General features: G+C 36.6%; 2 protein-coding genes across 2 annotated transcripts; both read right to left on the reverse strand.

Annotated features, from left to right (window-relative positions):
- Positions 1 to 71: 71 nt before the first annotated feature.
- On the reverse strand, positions 72 to 1,920 carry LOC104249882 (zinc-finger homeodomain protein 6). The gene has a single exon (XM_009806395.2). It carries the CDS (start codon positions 1,169 to 1,171, stop codon positions 236 to 238), a length of 936 nt encoding a protein of 311 aa, XP_009804697.1. The 5' UTR covers positions 1,172 to 1,920; the 3' UTR covers positions 72 to 235.
- An 11,554-nt stretch (positions 1,921 to 13,474) lies between these two features.
- Positions 13,475 to 20,184, reverse strand: LOC104249883 (alkylbase DNA glycosidase-like protein mag2). The gene is made up of 2 exons (XM_009806396.2): positions 18,961 to 20,184; positions 13,475 to 13,774 (listed from the first exon to the last, which is right to left on the reverse strand). Exons 1-2 carry the CDS (start codon positions 20,028 to 20,030, stop codon positions 13,753 to 13,755), a joined length of 1,092 nt encoding a protein of 363 aa, XP_009804698.1. The 5' UTR covers positions 20,031 to 20,184; the 3' UTR covers positions 13,475 to 13,752.
- Positions 20,185 to 23,523: the final 3,339 nt, after the last annotated feature.

A 23,523-nucleotide genomic window follows, 5' to 3' on the forward strand; every position in this document is an offset into this window, starting at 1 on the left:
TAACAACATAAGGTAGATAAATTTACTAAATTCCTTCATTGTATGCTTGAACGGGGAAAGACAAAGACTAATAAACACTGAACAGTCCGGCCTTTGAAGCTGCTAATTAGAGTTTAGAAATTGTGCGATCAAAGAATTAATTATTTGCCTAAACTCTTCCTAATCAGATTTATGCACAAAGAAATAAGTCTCTAATGAGTCTAATTTAATCAAATACGGGGTTTGCAGTCTTGCCTTAAGTTTGTTTCCTCTTGATAGCTTGTTTGCAGTTGTGCATAAATACCTTAAACACTTGTCTCTTCACGCCCACTTCGTTACAGAACTGCTGCACTTCTTGCTCATCTTGTTTCTGAATCCTCCATTCCAGCTTCTCAGCAAATTCTTGCATTTTCTCCTTCTGCTGTTGAGTGAATTTCGTTCGAAATCTCTTCTTTGACACCGAAAAAGCACAAGGTTGAATCACCCCTTGTCCTCCGGCGTTCGAGTGAAACATGTTCAGATCTTCACTCGATGATTCAGCCGGAACTCCGGTGTTCCCTCCGAAGTTCATCATCACTGGTGGCATCGGACCTCTAGAATAGTTGTGAGAGTACTTATGATGGTGTTGCTGCTGCGGCGGAACTGGAAGAGAAGGCGGAGTCTGGATGTGTACACGGTGGCTGTTGCTATTATTTCTATACACACCAGCTGTTTGTAATTCGTCCTCAGTCTCTTTCCGATGGAAATTGCGGTGGCAATCACAAGCTGCACATTTCAGGTATTCTGGGGTTCCTTCTTCTCCACTTGGCATGAATTCTCCGCAACCATCGAGGACATGTCCTCCCATGCTTGCCGCATGATTCTTGAGACATTCTTTGTATCGGATGGAGCTGTTCCTGTCGCTTGCTGAGGTTGTCGATTGTTGTCGAAGCTGTGCTGCAATAATAGTCGGATCTGGATCTGAATTTGGAGTAAGATTATGCTGATGATCTAGGGTTTGGTTAGGACTGAATATGGTATTTCCATGGCTAATTTGTTCATTTCTTGTTCTATCTGGTAGACTTGAAACTATAGGAGCAGTGGGGAGTTTGGCTGCAGCAAAGGGTGTTGATTCTTGCTGGTTGAGGTGAGATGAATTAAAACCGATACAATTGGGCATGCCCATATCCTTGTCTTGACCTGTGTGTTCCATAAATCCTAGTATCTGAAATGACTCTGATCTTAGACTTCACCTTCTGGTAATCTGTCCTAACTTAGAAGAAATATCTTCTCAACTCTTTTAGAAAAAAACTCAGTAATATATCATAATTGAAGAACTAATCACTTGAGTGATCTAAGACTTGTCATTTCACCCTATAAAGTGGACATTTTTAGTGCTAACTCCTCAGTTCTCACTAATTCCCTATACGTAAGCTAATTTAAGACGCTGAGAAATGGAGAAAAGATTGACCCAATGACTTGGTTAGCTAGGTAGTACGGAGTACTATTCAGAGATGGGGTAATTTCTAGAAAATTGAGAGGGACCCCTTTCTAAATTAAACAGCCGGTCAACAAGTAGTAAAACTAGATTTTGAAGTCACTGACAGTAAACATCAGAGATTAATTGATTAAAGGGACATGATTTAGAATAATCAATAAATACTAGACTAATTAGCAGTATTCTTTATCTGCTTAGATGGATTAGCAACATATATTTGAAGAAAAGATGCAATCAAAGAGGGGAAAGCACGAGGGTTGGAAGCCAAAAGAATAATTAACGAGGAAAGATGGTCTTGCTGTCTCCTTAGAGGCATCAACCAAGAAACCACACTTGAGAAGGAGGCAGTGGAAATAGTTTTGTAGCTAAAGAAAGAGTAATGAGTGACGACTTGCCATAAGATAGTGATGAAAGTAAGACTTACTCCACTAAACAACCGACAAAGTCATGTTCGTCCTCTTCTGCAGCCTGCACACTGGTCCAACAATGTCATTATTGGCTTAGCTTTTTTTCAGTATGTCAGAATTTAAAAAACCGGAAAACGTGGAATATAGAGGAGAGCTAGATGAATACAATGGTGATGTGACTTAACTATGGTCCCTGGAAATCGTCCTGCGATCGGTATAAATTCTTTTCAAAACGTGATTTAATTTCAAGAATCTAGAAACTAGATGAGGCTTACACCCGTAAACAAGATAAGACAAAATGGTTAATCAAAACAATTAGGCGGCCAATTCATTGATTATACGCTGGTTAAAAAAGAGAATAGTATTGGGGTCTTTTTGGTACTGTACGTAAGTGTGGAAAAATAAAGTGGGGATATTATATATGGTCCACGGTAAAGCAAAGCAGCAATTTGTTCCCGTTAGTGTGTGTGTCAGATGTTACACACACCAAAAAAAAAAAAAAGCTCTCTCCAAACCTTGTTATCAAGAGAATCTGTTAGAGATTTGCCTTTAGTTTTCTGAATGATAGTAATGTTACTGTTTCCACACACTGTTTTGGTATTCCAAGTGAGAACATTATTAAAGGAAGAAAAATGAGGGAGAAGAAAACATCTGGAGTATATTTGTTTTCTAATATTGTCCGACTGTGATAATCTGAAGCAAAAATTAGTGAAAACGGCTAATTCATATATTTTAGCAAACATAATGCTCCCTCAGTTTCAATTTAGATAATATATTTTCCCCATTAGTCCGTTGCAAGAATGAAACTTTTTACAATTGGAAATAATTCAACTTTAAAGTTTTCATTTTACCCATTTTAACATTAATGAGAAGTTTTTATAACGACGCAAATGTCATATCCCAACAAAGCTTCTACCCCTATAAGCTTTTAAAATTATAAGTTTTAAAAGTCTTCTTTTTTTTCTTAAATTTTGTGTTGAGTCAAACTAGTTTATCTAAATCGAAGAAGGTAATAAAATTATCATTCAGGATAAAAATAAAAAAAATAAAAAGGTAACTGTACATTTAAAATTTCCTCTATTGGACCTCAAACGAATATGTAGAATGTTCAACTGGTCATTTGGCGACAATATATTTTCTGGCATTGTAGAGATAAAACACTCAACCTAGCTGATAGTTAGTTAGAAGCTGGAAATGGGAGAGAGAGAATAAAATATAATTTCTGTAATTGTTGCTTTTGATTATCTGTAGCACGGTAGGGGTATACATAGGTCGAGTTGGATCGGATTTTACAATTATCAAACCAAACCAATTGTGTCGGGTTATTAAATCTAAAGACCAACCAAACCAATAAAACTCGGATTTTTCACTCTCGGGTTTTTCGGGTTTTTTCCGACAAAATCTTCGTAGAACAGAACATATAAATTGTGCTCAAAATATTTCTTTAATCCTAGTAAGATACAACTATATAAAGTATTTTCCAAGAAAGTAATACAAAATGTGAGATGTGTCATGGCATTATCCTAAAATATTCAACAATAAAGACAATAAAATTATGTAATATAAATATTGCTAATTAAAAAGTCATAATAAAAATAAACATATCTAAAAGTACTAAGTCATGCTAAAATAAGTAGACCAATAAGGGAATATTAATTACATGACTAAACATTAAAGAAAAAATAAAAATAGGTTATGCATTTTTATCTAAATTATTGCAAATCAAAAAATAAATATTCAATACATTCTCGTTTGTAGTATTGAATTGAATGTCTTCTGTTAGCATTAGTATTGATTTGATTTGATTTGATTTGAGCTTTTGTTAGTATTATTTAATTTATTAATGTTAATGGCTATAAAACTTATTGGAACATTTAAAAGTTCTAAGTCCAACCTTGAAATAATACCTTAAAAGATAAAATTATGAAAAAATTAAAGAAATATTTATAAATTACATCACAATAAGTATATTTATATATTAAATATATCTAAAATTTCTATATATGTAATGTCGGGTTGGTTTGGTTTCGATTTGACTTTCTTTAATTAAAATCAAACCAAATCAGTTATGGTCGGATGTTTTTTCCAACATCAAACCAAATCAAATCAAACTGTAGTCAGGTTTTTTTTTTATTTGACTCGGATTATCGAGTTGGTGCAGTTTATGGTTTCGCTTGTACAAATTGTTGCTGGCATCACTGCATCACCGTCCAATTGAAACTTTAGGGAAGATTATATTATTAGACTTACTGAAATTAGTATACTAACAATAAAGCGTCCAGGATTACTGTTTGTACCTTTTTCTTGTTTTAACCAATTAAATAAGTAATCTTTAGTCCATCCAGTTTAATCATTGATGATTGGAGCTTTTGTTCCTAAAAACGAAAAGAAAAACGATTAGTTTAATTGCTCTGAAGACACCTCTTCTCTTGATTGCTGGAACAAGTTCCAACTGGCTCCTTGTTTAACTAATGTCGGATTAGGGTTACAATTATTAAACTAAGATAAGGATCTTACTCATTAATTAATTTAATTAGTACAACTAGTAGGTTCCTATGGATAAACGTGGCAAAACCCTAGCCATTTTATCACGACTTTTCTACGATATTTTACGACAAATTTTCAATTCCTTGCATGATACTTCTCAACCGTGTCTCCTAGACCGGAAGTAGAAGAGTAAATTTGTACTAGTACAATAATTAAAGGGGTGCTAACTTCTTTTATTTTTAATTTTGTGGACTTAAAAGGTAGTTAATAAAATTGAGAAAGCTCTATCATAATTGTGTTGGAATTAGCCCCACTGCCAATTTCAGGAAAAAAGGTATTTTTTTTAAATAAAAAAAAAGTTTATGCAAATACGTAGAAATTTTGCTTGGTTAATTGTAATCTTTTTATGGAGATTTTTGAATCGCTATTTTAACAAACTAAGAGCTTTAATTTTAAAAACACTCTAAAACTACTTATTCATAGATTTTGGGGAAAATATGCAAAAAATTAACTAAAACTAGTACTTACTACGGGTTTTGAATTTCTAGACGAAATCTAGGAAGGAAAAAAAAAAAAAAAGGAAAAGTAAACGCCACCTAAATATAAATTCGTAATACTGTATTCCCGTTGTTTCTCAATATTATTCTGTCAAGTTTGGCCGAAATGAGAAATGGATCTTTATGCCTGTTCAGGAGTAAGAGTCAACAGGACATGTCAACGTGTTCTCCTGTGATTGGTCAATGTGGCGGTGTCTGTGGCCGTCTTTAACATTGCACTGTGTTAATTACTCCTCGTTTCATATTATATGAGATAATTTGACTTGGCACGAAATTTTAGAAAAAAAAAAGAAGTCTTTTAAAATTTGTGGTCTTAAAAGCTTAAGGGGTAAAAAGTTTGTGGGGTCATGACATTTGTATGGCTATAAAAGCTTCTCATTAAGGGTAATATGAAAGTTTAAAGTTGAATTATTTCTAAATTTAGAAATGTGTCATTTATTTTGAAACAGACTAAAAAGGAAAGTACCTTATTTAATATGAAATGGAGGGAGTACTTAATTTGATGAAAAAGCTCTTCTATTAATTTATTACATCAAGTTTTCTTTCCTTCCAACCCATAAATATATAATGGATCATTATAATAAAGTAACTAAATAAATCCAAATGCCTTTATTGCAAATGTATAAATGTCTTCTTTGTAATGTATTGAAGTGGGGGCAACAGCTTCTTCATTAAAAAAAATTCTGTCAAAGAATTAATTAGAAGCAAACTTGAATGGTGATCGTTTAGTCTAATTGAGTGGAATATTTTCTCTTTTATCTCAAAATGGGAGTTGAGCTATAGTATTTTTATATATACCTAAAAATTTTGGTAAGTGATATCAATATTTAAAGAAGTGAACAATAAATAAATTTTTGCAAGGACAAGTGATGTCTCTTTTTATATTTATATCTAATATTTTTATTTTATTTATTATTTATACATATATTACAAAAGGTAAAAATCGACAAAGCGGTGATACCGCTTCAAGCAGATGCCTACGCCCCGAGTATTACCGGTATAATACTTAAAGTTGAAAAGCTAAAAAAGTAGAGTGGGTGCATGTAATGTTGGTAATGACACTTCCTAAGACATTATACAGCAAATTAAGGAAGTTTACTTCATATACTATATCGTATAGTATGTACAGTAGTGGTTTGTGTGTTTGGTTGACTTGTATCGGTTTTGTCAGGGGTGTTCATCGGTCGGTACGGTACGGTATTTAAAAATTTCGATTCGATATTTTCGGTATTCGGTTTGTTAAAATCCTATACCATTATCGTACCAAATTAAATTCGGTATGGTTCGGTTTTTCTCTTTTCGGTTTCGATTTATTCGATTCGGTAACTTCGGTTTATTCGGTTTGAATACTAATTAGTGCATAGAGCTATAGACTCTAATATTCTTAATTAAAGTACTCAAAAATACAAAACTGAAAATGTTTGTTGACAAAAAATTTGTCCAAAACTAGCAAAATCGACCCAAATAGAGAAAATTGTACATAAAAGAATATTTGATCATTAGAAATGTCTTGTTACTTGTATAGAGTTAATTGATGAACTTAGAGAATAAAGAAAAGTAAAATTTTAGATTTTTATATTTATGTTATAATTGATAATATATGTTTTGTGTAATAAAATATATATATTTCGGTACGGTATCAATATTTCGGTATTTTATTTTAAAATATCAAATACTATACCTAATACCAAATTTTTATTTAAACTAAATACCATATCAAATATCAAAATACCGTATACCAAATATCAAAAAAATTTATTTCGGTACGGTAATTTGATATTTACCAAATTATGCACAGCCTTAGGTTCTGTTGGCGAACAAATTCTGTGATACTAGGTTGATGAAAAGTTGGAAGCAGCTGTCCGAAAATAGATAGCAACTAGAGAATAATATCCGAACTCTCGAAGTGTAAACAAAAATGGGATCACTACCTATGAGGAAACTGTAATTAATTAGGTAAATGCTTCACTTTCGTGACAGGTACTAGAGGAAACTGGATCGCAACTCGAGAAAGGAATGCCATAGGTACTAACAAGAAAAATGGATTGAAAACATAATATGGGGTACAATATTGGGTAAATCAAGAATTGAAATGAGTTTATTTCTGATCCCATAATATGACGGATCTTAATTCTAATTCAATTACAAATGCTAATTCAAGAAGAAGATTGCATCGCCTAAAATCATAGACCAAAGGATTACAGTATCGATGTGGGATATCCAACCGTACCATATCAAATTGAAGTGACATTTTGAGTGCGTTTGGTAGGAAGGAAAATGTTTTTCTAAAAAATGTTTTCTTGGAAAATGACTGGTTTTATCATTTATTTTTTCATATTTGGTTGGTGAGTGGAAAAAAAAATTCGAAAAATATTTTCTAGCATGTGTTTAGACTTTAGAGAGTAGAAAATATTTTTTAGAAAAATAATTTTTTATGCTACTTTCTTTACCCCTCCCCCCCCCCCCCTTCCCCCAAATCTCCATGTTTCATGTTCATTATCCTCTTACACCCCCCCCCCCCACACACACACACATCCACTCAACGTTATCAGGACTCTATTTTCTTTAAGAATTTAATTATTCTTTTAAAAAATTACAGAAATCCAAAAAGGACTAATGTGCTGCTTTACTTTTTCAATAAAAAACTATTGTAATTTGTGCTACATAACTAAAAAAGTACTTTTTTGTTGAAATGATAGAAGATACTTTTTACTACTTGATTTTGTTGAAATGAAAGAAAATATTTTTCTACATCATGAACATAAAGTATTTTTTTGTTGAAATGAAAGAGATATTTTTTACTATATATACTACATCATTTTGTTGAAATGAAAGAAAATACATTTTCTACATCATGAAAAGAAAATACATTTTCTACATGTTGAAATGAAACAAAATACTTTTTTTATATCATGAAAAAAACTCATTTTGTTAAAATAAAAATAGGAAGTACTCTACCTACAATATGAAAAGAAAGTATTCATAATAATATTTCTTTTTAGCGTTGGGGCAGCATGGGTGGGGTAGGAGTGGGGTGGGCGGGATGGGTGTGGGGGTTGGGGGAATGGGAAATAGGGTGGGGCCTGAATAAGAGTTTTGGAAAATATTTTCCCTTCTCTTGATAGGGAAAATATTTTTTATCTAATTGGAGGAAAATGAGTTCATGAGGAAAAATATTTTCCAAAACATTTAAGCCAACCAAACATGACAAAATTGAAGAATATTTTCTTTCGTACCAAACACACCCATCGTATCAAACTTTTAAGAAAGAACCAATACATTCAAAATTAGGGGTGTTCAAACCGAACCGGAAAACCGCACCAAACCGATTAAAAAACCCGACTAGGTTTGGTTTGACTTGGTTTGGTATTGAATAAAAAAAACCGAACCAAACCGACATATAAATATATAAATTCTGTTTATATGTTTAAGAGTTTATAGTGATTTTTCTTTAGAACATGTAGAAATATTTGGGATCCTCTCATATATTAACCCTGAAAGCATAAATTAACGAAAAATTATTGTTAGACGACTAAGAAAATAACTATCATGTGTTAGTAAAAAAATTCTGCTATTAGAATATTTTAATAGATCATATGTTTGTCAATTTTTTCCATATTTACTAAACGTATATTCACTTATCAAAGCTTTATCTATAATTTTAACAAAGTAAGATTGAAGTAATATTCATGTAACAAAAAAAACCCGAAAAAAACCGAACCAATCCAAATCGATATAGTTGGTTTGATTTGGTTTTGATAAAAACCGAACCAACCCGGTCCATGTACACCCCTATTCAAAATAAACTAAAGAAATTGTCGTCCATATATTGATTTGGATCTAGCTTAAGACAATGGGTAAGTTAGTTATATTTTTTTCAAGAACAGATCAGTTAGACTAGATATCAATTGGAGCACTTTGCTAACTTAAATTAGTTTTGGGTTAAAACTATATATGAAGAATAGTTTGACATTGACGAAACGAAAAATTGCAGATATTTTTACCACGAAAAACTTTGATTCCATATTTGTGAGTCTTCTTTTCGGTTGATAAATACGATAAATTAATACTAGTATATATCATCATAAGACTTACAATCATTGGATCAAGTTGTCATGGGAGGAAAAAAGATCCTCAGTTCAATTTTTTTGGATAAAACAGAGGAGTTTCTAGTTAATGCTCCAATGCAACACAGAAAAAGCTAGAGAGATACATACATACATATATATGTACATATATGTATATATACATGTATTTCTTAAAGCTCTTTCGCTTTGGGTGAACTACTATATACTCCATCTCTTACCATTTTTGCGATATGGTTTATCTTGATACGTAGTTAAGATAAAAAAAATTGTGAAACTTGTGGTCTATAATACACCATAATATTTGTATAGCTACAAAACAATTTGAATTTTTTTATCTTAAATATGTCATAATTTTGTGCGGCTATAAAAAGACTTTAAAAAAAAATTAAAATTAGTTGTTCTCAAATATATAAATATATTGTTCTCTTTTTAACATACTACTCAGGAAATAGTAGTACTATTACATGAAACGGAAGGATATCTTAAAAGGGGTAAAAAGGCCTAGTCCAGGAAGGGCAAAACAAATTAAAGGAGGTCAGGCAAAATCTAATGGAGATTATGGTCAAGTCACATCACTAGCTGCACGCCTGCTACTCCCAAAAAGCAAAGAGACTTATGAGTAGCAGAGATTAGTGGAGTCTGCATTATGGTGAACAGAACTGGGTTCCAACCAAACACACACACAGAGAACTGAAAATGTGCTATTTACTCTCCACAACAACATCTCACGTAGGAGGTTTGGCAGACCTCGTATGCTGTTAATCACATTTACGATTAACCCCATGTTCTCTATAAATACAGGGGAGGAGGGGAAATAGATTTGAAAAAGAAAGAAAAAGGAATGGTGCAACTACTGTGCTAACAAAACCAAAGGGAAGTTTCATAAGGTAATGTTGATGTTTGTCTGCGGAATTGTTTTGTTAAAGATATGTTAGAATACTCAAGATTGTTACTAGTAGTATTTTTCATGTTAGAGAAAGATAGTAACAAAACTAATTTGGTATTATTTAAATGTTAAAGACGACAGATATTGTTATGGTCAAAGTAATATTGTTTCTTTTTACCTAAAATACGCATATATATGTCACTGTGATATCAACACTCGGAAAAATCAATCTAAAGACAGCAACCCCTTTTCTGTGCTAAAGGACTACTTGTTTGACCAAAAAAGAAGAAGATAGAGGGTAAATCCTAGTTAAGGATAATTAATTCTAGATTTGAGATAAATAATATGAATAGAAAAACATAACTGAGTATAAATGCTCGCAGTAATTATGGCAAGATTTAATAGCATCAAGAAAGGTGAATTAAGTAACATTAAATGGCAATAAAATGTAAATAAAGGAAAAGATTCACCCAATCTTGAGTGAGGCGGATGCTCTTTCATTCGATAAAGATGAATGATAGACAAATACAAGAACCTTAGGACCCTCTTTGGATCTGATGGAGGATATGAGATCACAGATCCTCTAATCCCTTTATAGAGATGTGTTTATTTATTTTCTAAAGAGAGAGTCTACCCCCCTTGGGAAGTCCTCTCTTCCTATTTATAAGGGGTATCCCTAGAAACCCTAAAAAAGTACAATTAGAGGGAATATCCAGTAGAATATTCCCTTTGAGGATTCCAAAGCAAATTAGCTGTTACATATATCTTTACTGCTTGACCTCGACCTTATTGATCACTACTCGACCTCGGCCTTATTGATCACTACCCGACCTCGGCCTTATAGATCACTGCCCGACCTCGGCCTTATAGATCACTGCTCGACCTCGACCTTATAGATCACTGCCCGACCTCGACCTTATTGATCACTGCTCGACCTCGGCCTTATAGATCACTCATGTCGAATTTCTCTTATCTGATTTTGACCCATACAGTTAGTCCCTTCGCTTATCGAGGTCGTCTTTTAGTCGTGCTCGGTGAGCGGACTTCATTAATCGTAGTTCGAGAAATTCGGATGGGGAGGTCGACTAGTGTGTATCGCAGCTGAGGGTGCCGATCTTCGAGTCAAAGTGGTATCCCCGCGGGCTGAATTTGAGCAAAGTTCGATCAGGGCCAATGACTCGAGTGATGAGTTAATCGAGAAGACGGTAGAGTTGGAGAAGGCCGACGAGGCCGGGATGGTGGCTTTGGCAAGGACGGCGGCATCGGAGGAGGTCATTCGCGTCCTCAAATCTGGACGGGCGATTCGGCCCTTGTAACATGCTTCTTCTGATACTTCTTTTGATTTGGAATGCTACTTTTGCTGCTCATTCCTGATTCTATTTTTCTTTTCTTGAACATTTTCCTCGATTGATGGTTTCAAAGGAATCGTTGGTAGGTGTTAATTCGAACGTCATCGAGTGTCTTTGATTGGTACGAGCGAAGTCAAACGTTGCCCTATTCGACTCGAACGAGGTCTAGGTGTCAATCAAGTTTGAGCTAGGTCGAATGAGAGTTGAATTCGAGTAAAGTCGAATGTTAGTTCGGGCGAGGAAGCCGAATGTTAATTCGAGTGAGATCGAATGAGAGTTAATTCGAGCGATGTCGAATATTAGTTAATTCGGGCGAGGAGGCCGAATGTTGATTCGGGCGAGGAGGCCGAATGTTGATTCGGGCGAGGAGGCCGAATATTAATTCGGGCGCGGAGACCGAATGTGAATTCGGGCGCAGAGACAGAATGTGAATTCGGGCGAGGAGGCCGAATGTTGATTCGGGCGAGGTTGAATATAACCTCTTTAATTGATGCGGCGTCGCTTTGGCGAAAATGCGGGTGAGCTTCATGCACTCATGCTTTGCCTACATATATCGGAGAGATTTACATGTTTTTCTTGTTGGCAGTCCAGTCCCAGTCTGGGAGAATGCTCCTGATTCTATTCCACTTAGAAGAACAGTCAATTAAAACCAAATGAAATCGGTAACGAATTTAATCGGTCGACGAATGGAGGGGAGTGACCACGTTCCCTTCTCTGGTTACGCTTTTAGTACGCTTTTAATTGTCTCCGCATGTCAAATTTTTCTGATCTGATTTTGACCCATACACTACTATCATAACTGCTCTAAAAAAAAATTACTGTTGAGCCAATTTGGCACACTTGAATGAAGGCCGCTATCAATCATTTCATTTTCTTTTTTATATATAACGTACTATAATATATTCTCCGGATATATACAAAGGTCCATACTGGAAAAGCTCATACCGGGCTGAAAATTTTAGTCACCTTTGACATTATTAAAGCTGAAATATCCGACGTTTGGTTCGCGTAAAAGATGGTAAGAGAATGAAGAGAGTTTTGTCGTTTACTATGGTAATAATAAAAGTATAAGCCATCACTCCCGTACTTAGTACTGTCAATCACATTATATATGCACATATGATATCATAAAGGTCCTACGCTTCCCTTTTCACCTTTTGCCAAATAGCTCGAGGGTAGGATGAATTAATTCTCCCTACAGAACTAAAGTTGGTGTTTATATATCACATGCAGATCTTTTCCCACTTAATCAACACATTCTTGGGCCCTTAAGCTCTTTCAACCAAAGATTGTGACTCATTTGTAATACCAAAATCCAGAACATGACGTGAGAATGGTCATTCAGAGATCATTATCATTCTATCATTAAATCTATCCTCAATAATTGCAATTATTGAAGTAGTCTTAAGGAATAAGATTGCTAACACTTTTTCTGGATGGTGGGTAATTTTCCATGGGCATTGCAAAGTTAAAAGGAATGAAATCAGGTTTGGATTTCTGTATCTCCGCCAAAAGCAACGGAATAAGTTCCTCTGCAAGATAAGGGTTATCACCGATAGCTTAGCAGCTTTTGAAGATGAGATGACACTGACACAACCCCATCCCCATTATCTTATTTAGTCTTTAGTTTTAGCTTCCCATCGCTCATAGTAAAAAATTTCAGGTTGATGCAAGAAAACCCTGCTTACACAAATTTGCTACGAAAATACATTACCCAAATGGATAATCCTCAATAGCTCGTATGCCAATAAAGCCAGTTTAAGAAAATATAAGTTGATGCTAATCTCTTGATTATTCTATTGAATACTTGCTGTCTCCTACTAACATAGCCAACGAATTACTCTGCCCATCAAAATTCAGGCGAATAGGGAAAAAATTGTCAAAATCTTTTGTCTCAACCGGAGCTGGGAACTGAAACTAACCTATACTTTTCATCCCACCTAATTGACTACTAGACCACACCCCTTGATTGCTTAATTTGAAACCTTTTAAATACAGCAGCAACTAAAACACAACCCAAAATTGGCATGCCACAAAACCCATACCAACATGTGTCTCATACCCAAATAGCAAGACTAAGAAGGGAAAAAACGAAGACGAGCTATATCACTCACTGCTAAAAATTACGAAGACACAATTCACTGCAACAGGTAAGGATGATAATTCCTGACAATTCAGCTAAAAGCAATTCATTCCACTGCCTTCTAAATTGCATTGGCCAAAAGAAATAAGAGCAAACCAAAATTTTAAAAATAACAATATTAAGCATTATATTACCCTTTTTACCGTGATAATGCAGTTACCTCCAAATATCATGAGGGTCTGCTATTTACAAATCCTTTACAGTAACTACTTTCCTGCAACTCTACTGACAAACTTGAAAAACTGAAGCACAATTGCTTGTCAACGTAACTTCAGAATCTCTATCATAAAAGCTCAATACTAACATAAGAGACTATTGGCGCCCAGATACCACAGAAACCTCTTCTCTACTCGCTTTGTTTCCCGACTCAGCCCTTCAATCATTGGCCCCAAATGCAAGCCCTAATACCAAAATGTTAATGACACAACATCAGTATCCTGGTATGTCCCCCAAATAACTAAAACATGGAAAGAAATCAAACATAACAACCTGCCATAGTTAAACAAAATAAAAGTGAAAGGAACAAAACTTCACTCCTTAGATCAGAATTCCTTCTAATGCCGGAGGAAGGGTAATCATACTTTCAGACTAAAAGAAATAACTTCTCCATACGGATAAAATAGAGAACAGCAACACATCATCAGACCAGTCGGGCGGGCTAACTCCACAAGAAGAGAAATAATTTATCTATAATTCAAGGATCAGAGCTAATAATATTCATGCCTTGAGAGGATAAAACTCCTCTTCTTTGAACAAATAATATAAATTCCTGCCTGCGTCCATTTTGAGTGGTGCAGTTAGTAGGAATATAACAATGACAAATATAAACCTGCTGGACTTCGTTCTAGAAGTAAGAGTGCAACGCATGACGTGTGGATTAAGTGCACGTTACAGGTTTGAAATGCTACAGAAAAAAATTGGTATTTAAGCGGATAAGGACAGCAGGGAGCCCATTATCTGTCAGAATTTCGAACAATACATCACTTGCCCTTGGAGATTTCTAGATTATTCCCCAAAAAAACAGTGAAAAATATACGTCTTTCCTCACTATGTTAGGTGGAAGGAGAGCTCAATCCCTACCAAAATGTACATGGTACTCGTAGCACAAGTATCAAGAGGATGCTATGTCAAATCCTTCTCCATCTATGCAAGGCGAAGGAGTACACAACTCCACTTGGATCCCACAAGCCATTAAGCAGATGTTTAGGCTTCTAATATTAGGGTTGCTTGATGTTATTAAGCTTTTGTTTCTTTTTTCTTTCTTTTTTCTTTTTTTTTTTTGGGCGGGGGGGGGGGGGGGGGGGGGGGGGTCTATTTGGCGTTTAGCTTTCGTCGTGTGTCCCTTTTTGTAATTATGAATATGTAAATTGGTCCTTGGTAATGGTTAAATGTCCATGTATTAAATGTCTGTCCCATATTAAGCTTTATTGTTTCAAAATTGATGATGCTGAGGATGACATTGCAACTCTTGATCCTTCTTGTTTTACTGTTCAGGAATATGGTCCATGGTTTCATCTACCATTAGCCGAATAGTGTGGAGTTGTTGGGCCTGGCCCATAAAAGGAGGCGTTAATATCACTTCTTGGTGGCATTTTTTTTTCTTTTTGGAAGGGAATTTAGTATATGAAATCGGTGAATATAAGCATTGTTGCCAAAGGTGAAAAGCTCTAAAAAGCGCTCCAGATCTATTGGGGCTTTAAGCACAAAGCGCAATTTAAGTGTGAGCTTTAGTTAAAAGAGGCGCTATAAATTTTTACTCTTTTCCTAATTTATATATATATATATGTGTGTGTGTACAAATTAAGAAAAGAGTAAAAATTTATTCATAATGTTTCCTCAACAACTAATACACTTATTTGCCGATTATATTTGTTGTTAATGCTTGATTCAAAAAGAACTCACGGGCAATGAGTGTGCACGCCTTAGTCAGTGGCAAAGCTAGGAATTTCCCCAAGGGTGTTCAAATTCAAAAGAAGTGGAGAACATTTCCGACAAAGGGTGTTTAATATGTGTTATATACTTCTAAAACGTTCCACCTTTTCTTGAGCCGAGGGTCTTTCGGAAACAGCCTCTCTACCTCTCCAGGTAGGGGTCTGCGTACTCACTACCCTCCCCAGATTCCACCTGTGGAATTATACTGAGTATGTTGTTGTTGTACTTCTAAAACATAATATTTTACCTATGTACATAGTGCAATTTTTCGACGAAGGGTGGTTAGTTGACCACCCTTATCACCATGTGGCTTCGCCACTGGCCTTAGTGTCTTGCCTACGCTGAAGCGCAATTTAAACGAGGCGAAGCGCACTCCCTGAAGCTTTCAAGCTTCAGGGCTTAAGCTTGCCTTAAATGAGCCTTTGACAACATTAAGGGGATGGTGAGAGGTGCGGTACGTTTTACAGAGAGGAAAAAAAGGTGTAAGGGTGATAATTTATTTGAAGTGACAGCTAATGGCAAGCGATGGTGAAAAGTTATGAATGAATTGAAAGGGGTGGTTTTAAACAGACGTTGATTCAAAAATGTATAGTAGACATTTAACAACACTCGAAAATTAGTCCCCATGGATGAATGTGTTAAAGTTCAACAGCTACACCTTTAAAAGTAAATACATAACTCCAAAACATTTAAATTTTGTTTCAAATAAGCTCATATGCACCACATGTTACATCTAAATTATTTATAAAAACGGCTACATCTAATCATGAATTTCATATCTACTTCTTATAAGATTGTGATGCCTAATCGGATCCTTATTTAGTAGTTGCAATGGCCATTATTGGAGCTTATTTTCATTTAATATTTATCACTTCATCTCTAAACACGGGATAAATATCATATTTAGTTTTCATTTAATGCATATTTACTTGCTATGTTACTCGGACTTTCCGAAAATGTCGTCGGGTGTTTGTCGGATCCTCCAAAAGTAGTGTAATTTGGAGGATCCGACATGGGTGCGGCATCATTTTAGAGAGTCCGTGCAACATAGTTTATTTTTGCTTCGTGAGATTAGGCAAAGTAATCCGACATCAAAACCCAAGTCTTTGCAAAGTAATTCTAGAATCAACAATGACATAACTGGAAAAACACGGATACGTAAGAAATTAATAAAAGATAGTGACCCCCCCCCCCCAGGGATCCTTTGATTTATAAAAGACATTGACCATGAACAAAAAGGAAAATTACTACACACAGATATCTAATCAATCTCAACAGTATTGACTAAGGTACCTTCTTCATTTTGCTTCAATAATTCCTCGGGGAAGTCACCTCTAAGAATTTGAACCTAGAACATGACACTCTTATTTGAACTTTTAAGAAGTTCAAATACAAGAGCATCTCCCTCCTCCAGGTTATTGTCTTTAACAAATTCTTTTATCCCCTATTAAGTCTCTTCTTTTTTCGCTATTAAGGGACATTGTCCATCGATCCCCTTCACAACATATAACAGAAGGCACCGCAACATCTTGAAGATGATTATTGACTTTTCCCCGCAGATTTTTGTGGAGCAAAGGAGTCCCAACCAAGTGTGTAAGTTGTTGTATCTTAATCTTACCCTCCTCATTTTTTTATGCTTTGTGCTCAAAAATACTATCTACCCAGTCAATGATGTTCCTAATCTGGAGGTTTTGGCAGAAAACTTATACTGCAGCGCTGATTCTTTCCTAACAACTTATGTAGGACAAAAACTTGGTACTAAATTCAGATCAACAGAAATCTGGAATGGTGTAATTAAGAAGTTCCAAAAAAGCCTTGCTACTTGCAGATGTTATATCTTTCAGTGGGAGGCAGACTTACACTTATCGACACATGTTGGATAGCATTCTTACCTACTACATGTCACTCTTTTCCATCCCAAGTAAGGTGCAAAAGCAACTGGACAAGATAAGAAGAACCTTCCTGCAGAAGGTAAACAGCAAGGAGCACAAGTGCCACTTGGTAAAGTGGTCAAAAGTCACAGCCTAACTCTCAAGGTGGTTTGGGTATTAGAGATCTTGCTGCTCAAAGCAAAGGTATGTTAATGAAATGGCTACGGAGGTATGGCCAGGAGGAACCTAACCTTTGGAAAAAGGTAGTGACTGCAAAGCATGGAGTTCAAAGTCAACGGTGCACCATGCTATCAAGGGCCCCTCATGGTGTTGGTCTCTGGAAGTGTATGCAAAATCTTTGGGACGAGCTCTTTCAGAACATTTCTCTTTGTAGGCAATTAGACATCAATATTTGGAAAGACAAATGGCTGGATAACTCAACTCTAAAGAATGACTTTCCAAACCTTTTCCAGTTTCCTGTGCCTCATATTCTACCATTTCACATAATAGAGAAGGCAGCACCTGAAACCTACACTTCAGAAGATATGGACATGATTGGGAGCTTGAGGACCTACTTGCAAGACGGGAAATTTGCACAGTAAATGAGCAGACGGCTGATACTTAAGGTGGGGCAATAAGACTGATGGTACATACTCTGTTAAAGCAGGCTACTCACACCTGTGTGCTCAAAATGAGATGGTTGACACTCGGCCCTGGAAACTAATCTGGAAAACAAAGTCACCATTAACGGTAATTTTTCTTGGTTTGACAGAGCTTTATGAAGCATGTGACCCAGGACAACTAAGCAAAAGTGCCATATAAACTGTCGATAGATGTTATATATGTCACCAAATTACAGAAACCAATAGACACCTCTTACACCGTACAGCTAGAGCATGTTCCTCTCAGTGTTTGGACTCAGTTGGGTCATTCCAGAGAATATTAAGGATGCCTATGAATGCAAGAATTCTTGGAAAGTTGGTTGATCTATCAGGAAAATCTGGAAAATGATGTCTGCTAGCAGTTTTTGGAGTGTTTGGACATAATGGAGTAATAGACGTTCCTATGGAATATCAACTCCAAACCACTCCCTTAAGCCAAGATGTCTTTTATGTCTATTTAGTGGTGCAATCTATCTCCTGTAAATACCCTGTTAAACAGTTTGGACTTTGTTAGTTCCTTAGATTTAGCATAGAACTTCATGTAATGGACCTAACAAACTCTCTTTTGTACTCTCTGCATCTTCTTGATGCCATATATGAAACTACTTACTCCATAAAAAAGAAACACAGACGCACACAACTCTTTAAGCCAAAATCACCAAAGGAAAGCTTTAATTCTTTGCTCTTACAAAGATTCTAAGTGCAGTTTGTCGTCTTGAATCACACCAAATATATAATATTCATGCATATATATATATAACCCTCAGGGGTTGGCCTGGTGGCAATTGACTTGAGCCTTGAGGTTTGCTCCCTTTCAAGGTCTCAAGTTCGAAACCCACTGGGTGCAAACAATTTCTGAGGGCCATCGGACTGGGTAAAACCTGAATTAACCGTGGTGCACTTGCGGGAAACTCCTTGCCGGGGGCCTGTGCAACCCCGGGATTAGTCGGGGCTCTTAGAGACTAGGACACCCGGTGCATATATATATATATATATATATATATATATATATATATATATATAAGAAAAAAGATATTACTTGTGCAATGTGCCATGAATAACAAACTGATCATATGCACAGAATATCATATAAACGTTCGGAAGCAAAATTGGTAAACATACCCGAGGCTGCCAATGCCATCAATAGGCTCCAGAAGTTGCAATTGATGTTGTTGTTCTGGCTGCTGTTGAGGCTCAATTTGCTGCAAAGGCTGCACACTACCACCCTCCATAGCTGCTGCTGCAGTAGCTGGGGTCCCCTTTCCCTCAATAAACCGCCACATATACCATGCCCCAATGGACCGATATGGCCTCCATTTCTCACACAATTGCTCCATTTGTGAAGGCCTAGGCAATTCCTCCAACCCATACAGCATTTGTACTCCTTTCCTAACCCCCAAGTCGCTAACAGGCAACACGTCCGGCCTGTGCAGGGAAAATATCATGAACATATGCACTGACCAAGAACCAATCCCTTTCACCATCGAAAGCATTGTAAACAAAGACCTGTCATCCATCTTTACAACAGTATCGTCCGCTAAAATCCCGGTTTTATACTTATTCGCAAGGTCATAAAGGTAACTCGCTTTTCTCCCCGAGATACCAATCTGCTTAAGCTGTTGAGCAGATAGTGAGAGAACCACGTCAGGGCAAACGGCATCCTCGCTGCCACAAAGGGAGACAAAACGCGTGTAAATGGAAGTGCCCGCTTTATAAGCTAACTGTTGATAGAGAATACTCTTGCAAAGCGCTAGAAATGGAAGTTGGTGTGAATCAAATGCAGGTAAAGGAAGGGTATCTATTAAGGAGCAAAGAAGTGGGTCCGCTAAGCGCAGATGGCGAAGGGCATTTTCGATTTCTCCATTAGCAGATAATGGTTTGATTACTTGAGGCAAAACCCTTGTTAATTGCGATGCACTCCTCCGACGATTTTTGGTGATTGTCACTTTGCCGTTTGATGTGACTACGGATTGCGAGGAATCCGCGGGTTTTGGATTGGTAGATTGAGGGGAGGTAGTGGAAGAGAGTTTACGGATTTTCTGGGGGCGAATGGGGATTTTAGAAGGGTTTGAGGGATTTGGGGGAATATCGACGGGAGGGTTTGTTGATAAAGTGGTGGAATCAGAATTGGGTTGAGATAGGGATGGAGTTTGGGGTTCGGTTATTGTTTGTGTTTGGGTTTGCTCGCCCATCAGACAATTGCTAGTGTTATTTTCCCAATGATGGCGGAGGAGGAGGAATCGGTGGTGATTGAGAGAGGACACGGCGGCGGTGTAAAGTAGAAGTCAATGCAGTGAATAGTGTTTTTTAAGAGCAAAAAGTAAAAGGGGTTCCGATTGGCTTCCTTAAGATCGTTTTACGGTACTTCGCTTCGCCTCTTATGTCATTTAAAATTAAAATGGTCCCCCAAATTTACATTTGGCACAATCGTTCTTATTTTACTTACTCCTATTTTCTAACATGCCAATTGCATGATAGAACTTAGAAGCACTTCAATTTTCATAAAACTTTGAATTCAATACAAAACATTTTATTCCTAATATAAGATTAGTGATTAAGAAATGACAACTTGAACCACAGTATAAAACTAGCGTTTGGACATAAATTTTGTTGAAATTTGAGAAAAGAATTTTTGAATTTGTGTTGAGAAATAATTTTTGGAATCTGAAGTTGTGCTTCGATATGCATTTTATTTGAAAAAAAAAACTTAAAGTTTTGTAAGTGGAAGAAAAATTTCGCCTTGTTTACCCTTAAAACGGATAGCAATTAAATTTGTATACAATTTTAAGGATATTAGTATCTCGATACGTGCGTTGCACGTATATACCGAGTTATATAAGAAATTTTGAGTATTGCAGATTCAAATCTTTAGTTTTCTTAATAAAAATAAAGAACTCACTAATGACTTTCGTATAGCGCTTGCATTCACAATCTAATTTAGCCGCAAATCCTCGATTATTCTTAGTTACTTTGATACTTCGGTCAAGCAAAGCATCGACTTCTTTTATGTTTAAGTTCTAATTTATTTAGCAAAGATTGATGAATACATAATCCCCACTATATATTTTAATCTTGATGCCTAATATGGTATTAAATTTTTCCAAATCCATTATTTCAAATGTGGAAGATAGTTACAACTCTGTTTCTATCATGCCAAACATATTATTGCTTAGTATCAAAAATAGACAAAATAACACAAAATAATTACATATTCACTAAGAATTTTTCTAAGAAATGAAGAAATACAAAATTTAAATAAATTTTATATCTCAAGTTTATTAAATATTAAATCAAATATTGACTTTTTAGTCATAAGTCAAACACCCTTATATTTTGATTATTTCGAGTGACTTTTACATAAGCGTATTGATCAAAACTAATTCACTACACGATTTCATTGTCTAAGTTAAAGCACGGAAATGCTATAACACATATTTCTTTTAAAAATGTACTACTTTTATAGAAAGTTATTACTCTGTAACGAGTAAAAATGGTGTTTGACTCAAAAGATATTGGAACCTTTTTGAGTAAATCAAACAAAGTGAATGAAGGGGTAAATCTTAGCTTAGTATAATAAAACTCTAGAACAAAAGGTATAAAAGATTAACACAATAAATAATATTTCTTAATCTTGCGAGAATGAGTGACCGAACTTTAAGAATGCCAATCTTTTTTGTAGAAAAGTATTACAGTCAGTATTCTTCACTAAAAAGGTAAAAAAGCACCCCCTACAAAGTTGTTTTCCTGCTATATATAAGGGACAAACCCCTTCTGAACCCTAAAAGACATATCATAGGGAATATTCGAAAGAATATTTCTAATGCCCCCTGTTGGGCCTACACTACTGTAAAAGTCGTGCATCCTCTGTTCGATGTCTGTCGTCCTCCACAGGACGTCGAGCTACAAAGATCTCGTCATTTGTCCTATTCGTCAATGGTCGTGGTCATCCAAATTTGGACCCATACAGTTAGTCCCTCTGCTTGTCGAGGTTGCAACTTGGTGTATCCTTGATAAGCGGACACCACCCACTCTTGTGGAGGAATTTGGTTTTACGAAGCGTTATGGCTCAGCCAACAATGGGAGGTTAGCGTGCTCAACAAGACACCAGATAGTGTGTCTTATCGGTAAATGACGTCATTTCCACGTGCGTCATCATTATGCGTGTTTTCGAGACAGTGGTTGAGGGCTTGTCGCTTTGATTTCGGTGCCATTCTGCAGCCTTCCGCTACGATTCTGGCGCCACCCAATCCTATAAATAGGTGGAGGGTTTGTTTTTACAAAAACTCTTGGCCATTTCATTTCTGGTTATCCTTTCTCATCCCTCCCGTGTTTGCTCCAACAATTTTTCTACTTCTTCTTCTCCCATTCTTCGTTCATAGCTTTCTCTGTTATTTTAACACTTTTTCTGCCGAAGAGATGCCTAGAACACATCGATCTCGTGCGGGGGTTTCTGACGCCACCCCGTTGTCCGTGGCACTCCCCTTTGGCGGTGAGGACATGACGATGGAAGAGAGGGACATCTTTCCCACCGTGGAGGAGTTGCTGCCGAGACACCCCATGTCTCGAAGCAACTTTCTCAAGGATCCTCCTACTACTCATATCCCCGTGCTCTCTGAAACGGAACAAGTTCATATTGATGCTCTCCGTACAAAATATAGCATCCACGCTCATGTTGATATGGTTCCAGCAGGAAGGGACTTTGTGGAAGTTCATAGACCTGGGTATTGTGCTTTTTATGAGTACCCCTTCGTGATCGGTCATTTCTTCCCCCTTCTCCTGTTAGCGGAAGAGTTCTATCGATTTTATCAGGTTTTCCCGGTGCAACTTTTCCCATACACGCTTAAAATACTCCTGCTGTTGACAAAGTACGCAGAGTTGGCGGGGTGCGAGGTTACCGTTCACCACCTTCTGCAATTGTTTTCACCCAGTTTTCATAGGGGCATTATGGTGCATTTGAGGCACCGTGGGATAAAAGGGCTGGTGGTTGGGACTGACGACCGAGCAAATCGCAAATTTTGGCGTAAGTACTTCTTCGTCAGAATTGAACACATCGTGTCTGACCCTGCTAGGTTCCCGGAGTGGTGTAACGAGAATCGTAAGTGTCGCCACTTATTTTACTCTTTATTTTCTTCTTCATTCCTTATAGTGTTTGTTCGCTTTTCGTTTGCAGCTATGGGGCATCCACCCACCCTATTATAGGTATAAGGGATTAGGTAGCTCGTCTAATGCCCCATACCACGGAGACTCGAGATTAGGTCGCTTTCATGAAATGCTTTGGACCGAGAGTTTCATCTGGTAAGTGTCTTCTCTTGTGTTGCTCCTTGACTATATACCATTGTCTTATTGATACGACTCTTTACGATGACAGGTCGAGAAGCTTCTAGGCGGAGGGCCTTGATCCCTGCATTTTGACATGTTGTTGCTGCTGCAGGAATGCAATTTACCTTGAGTGAATCCGTCCGGAAGGGTCATGCTCAACCTATACATATGGGAGATCCTTCTCGCGATACGGTCGTGAGGGAAGAGACCTCTTTCGTACCGACCCGTCACCTTGTGGACGAATTCTCTAATGGGGATGAGTCGTTACTGAGGAAAAGGAGTAGGGTTGAGCTTGGGAAGGATGTGGCCGTGGACACTGGTAAAAGTAGGACGGGTGCATCGCAGACGGCGCCTGTGCCTACGTTT

This window comes from Nicotiana sylvestris, chromosome 2, assembly GCF_000393655.2.
Source record: "Nicotiana sylvestris chromosome 2, ASM39365v2, whole genome shotgun sequence".
In the NCBI taxonomy this organism is placed as follows: Eukaryota; Viridiplantae; Streptophyta; class Magnoliopsida; order Solanales; family Solanaceae; genus Nicotiana; species Nicotiana sylvestris.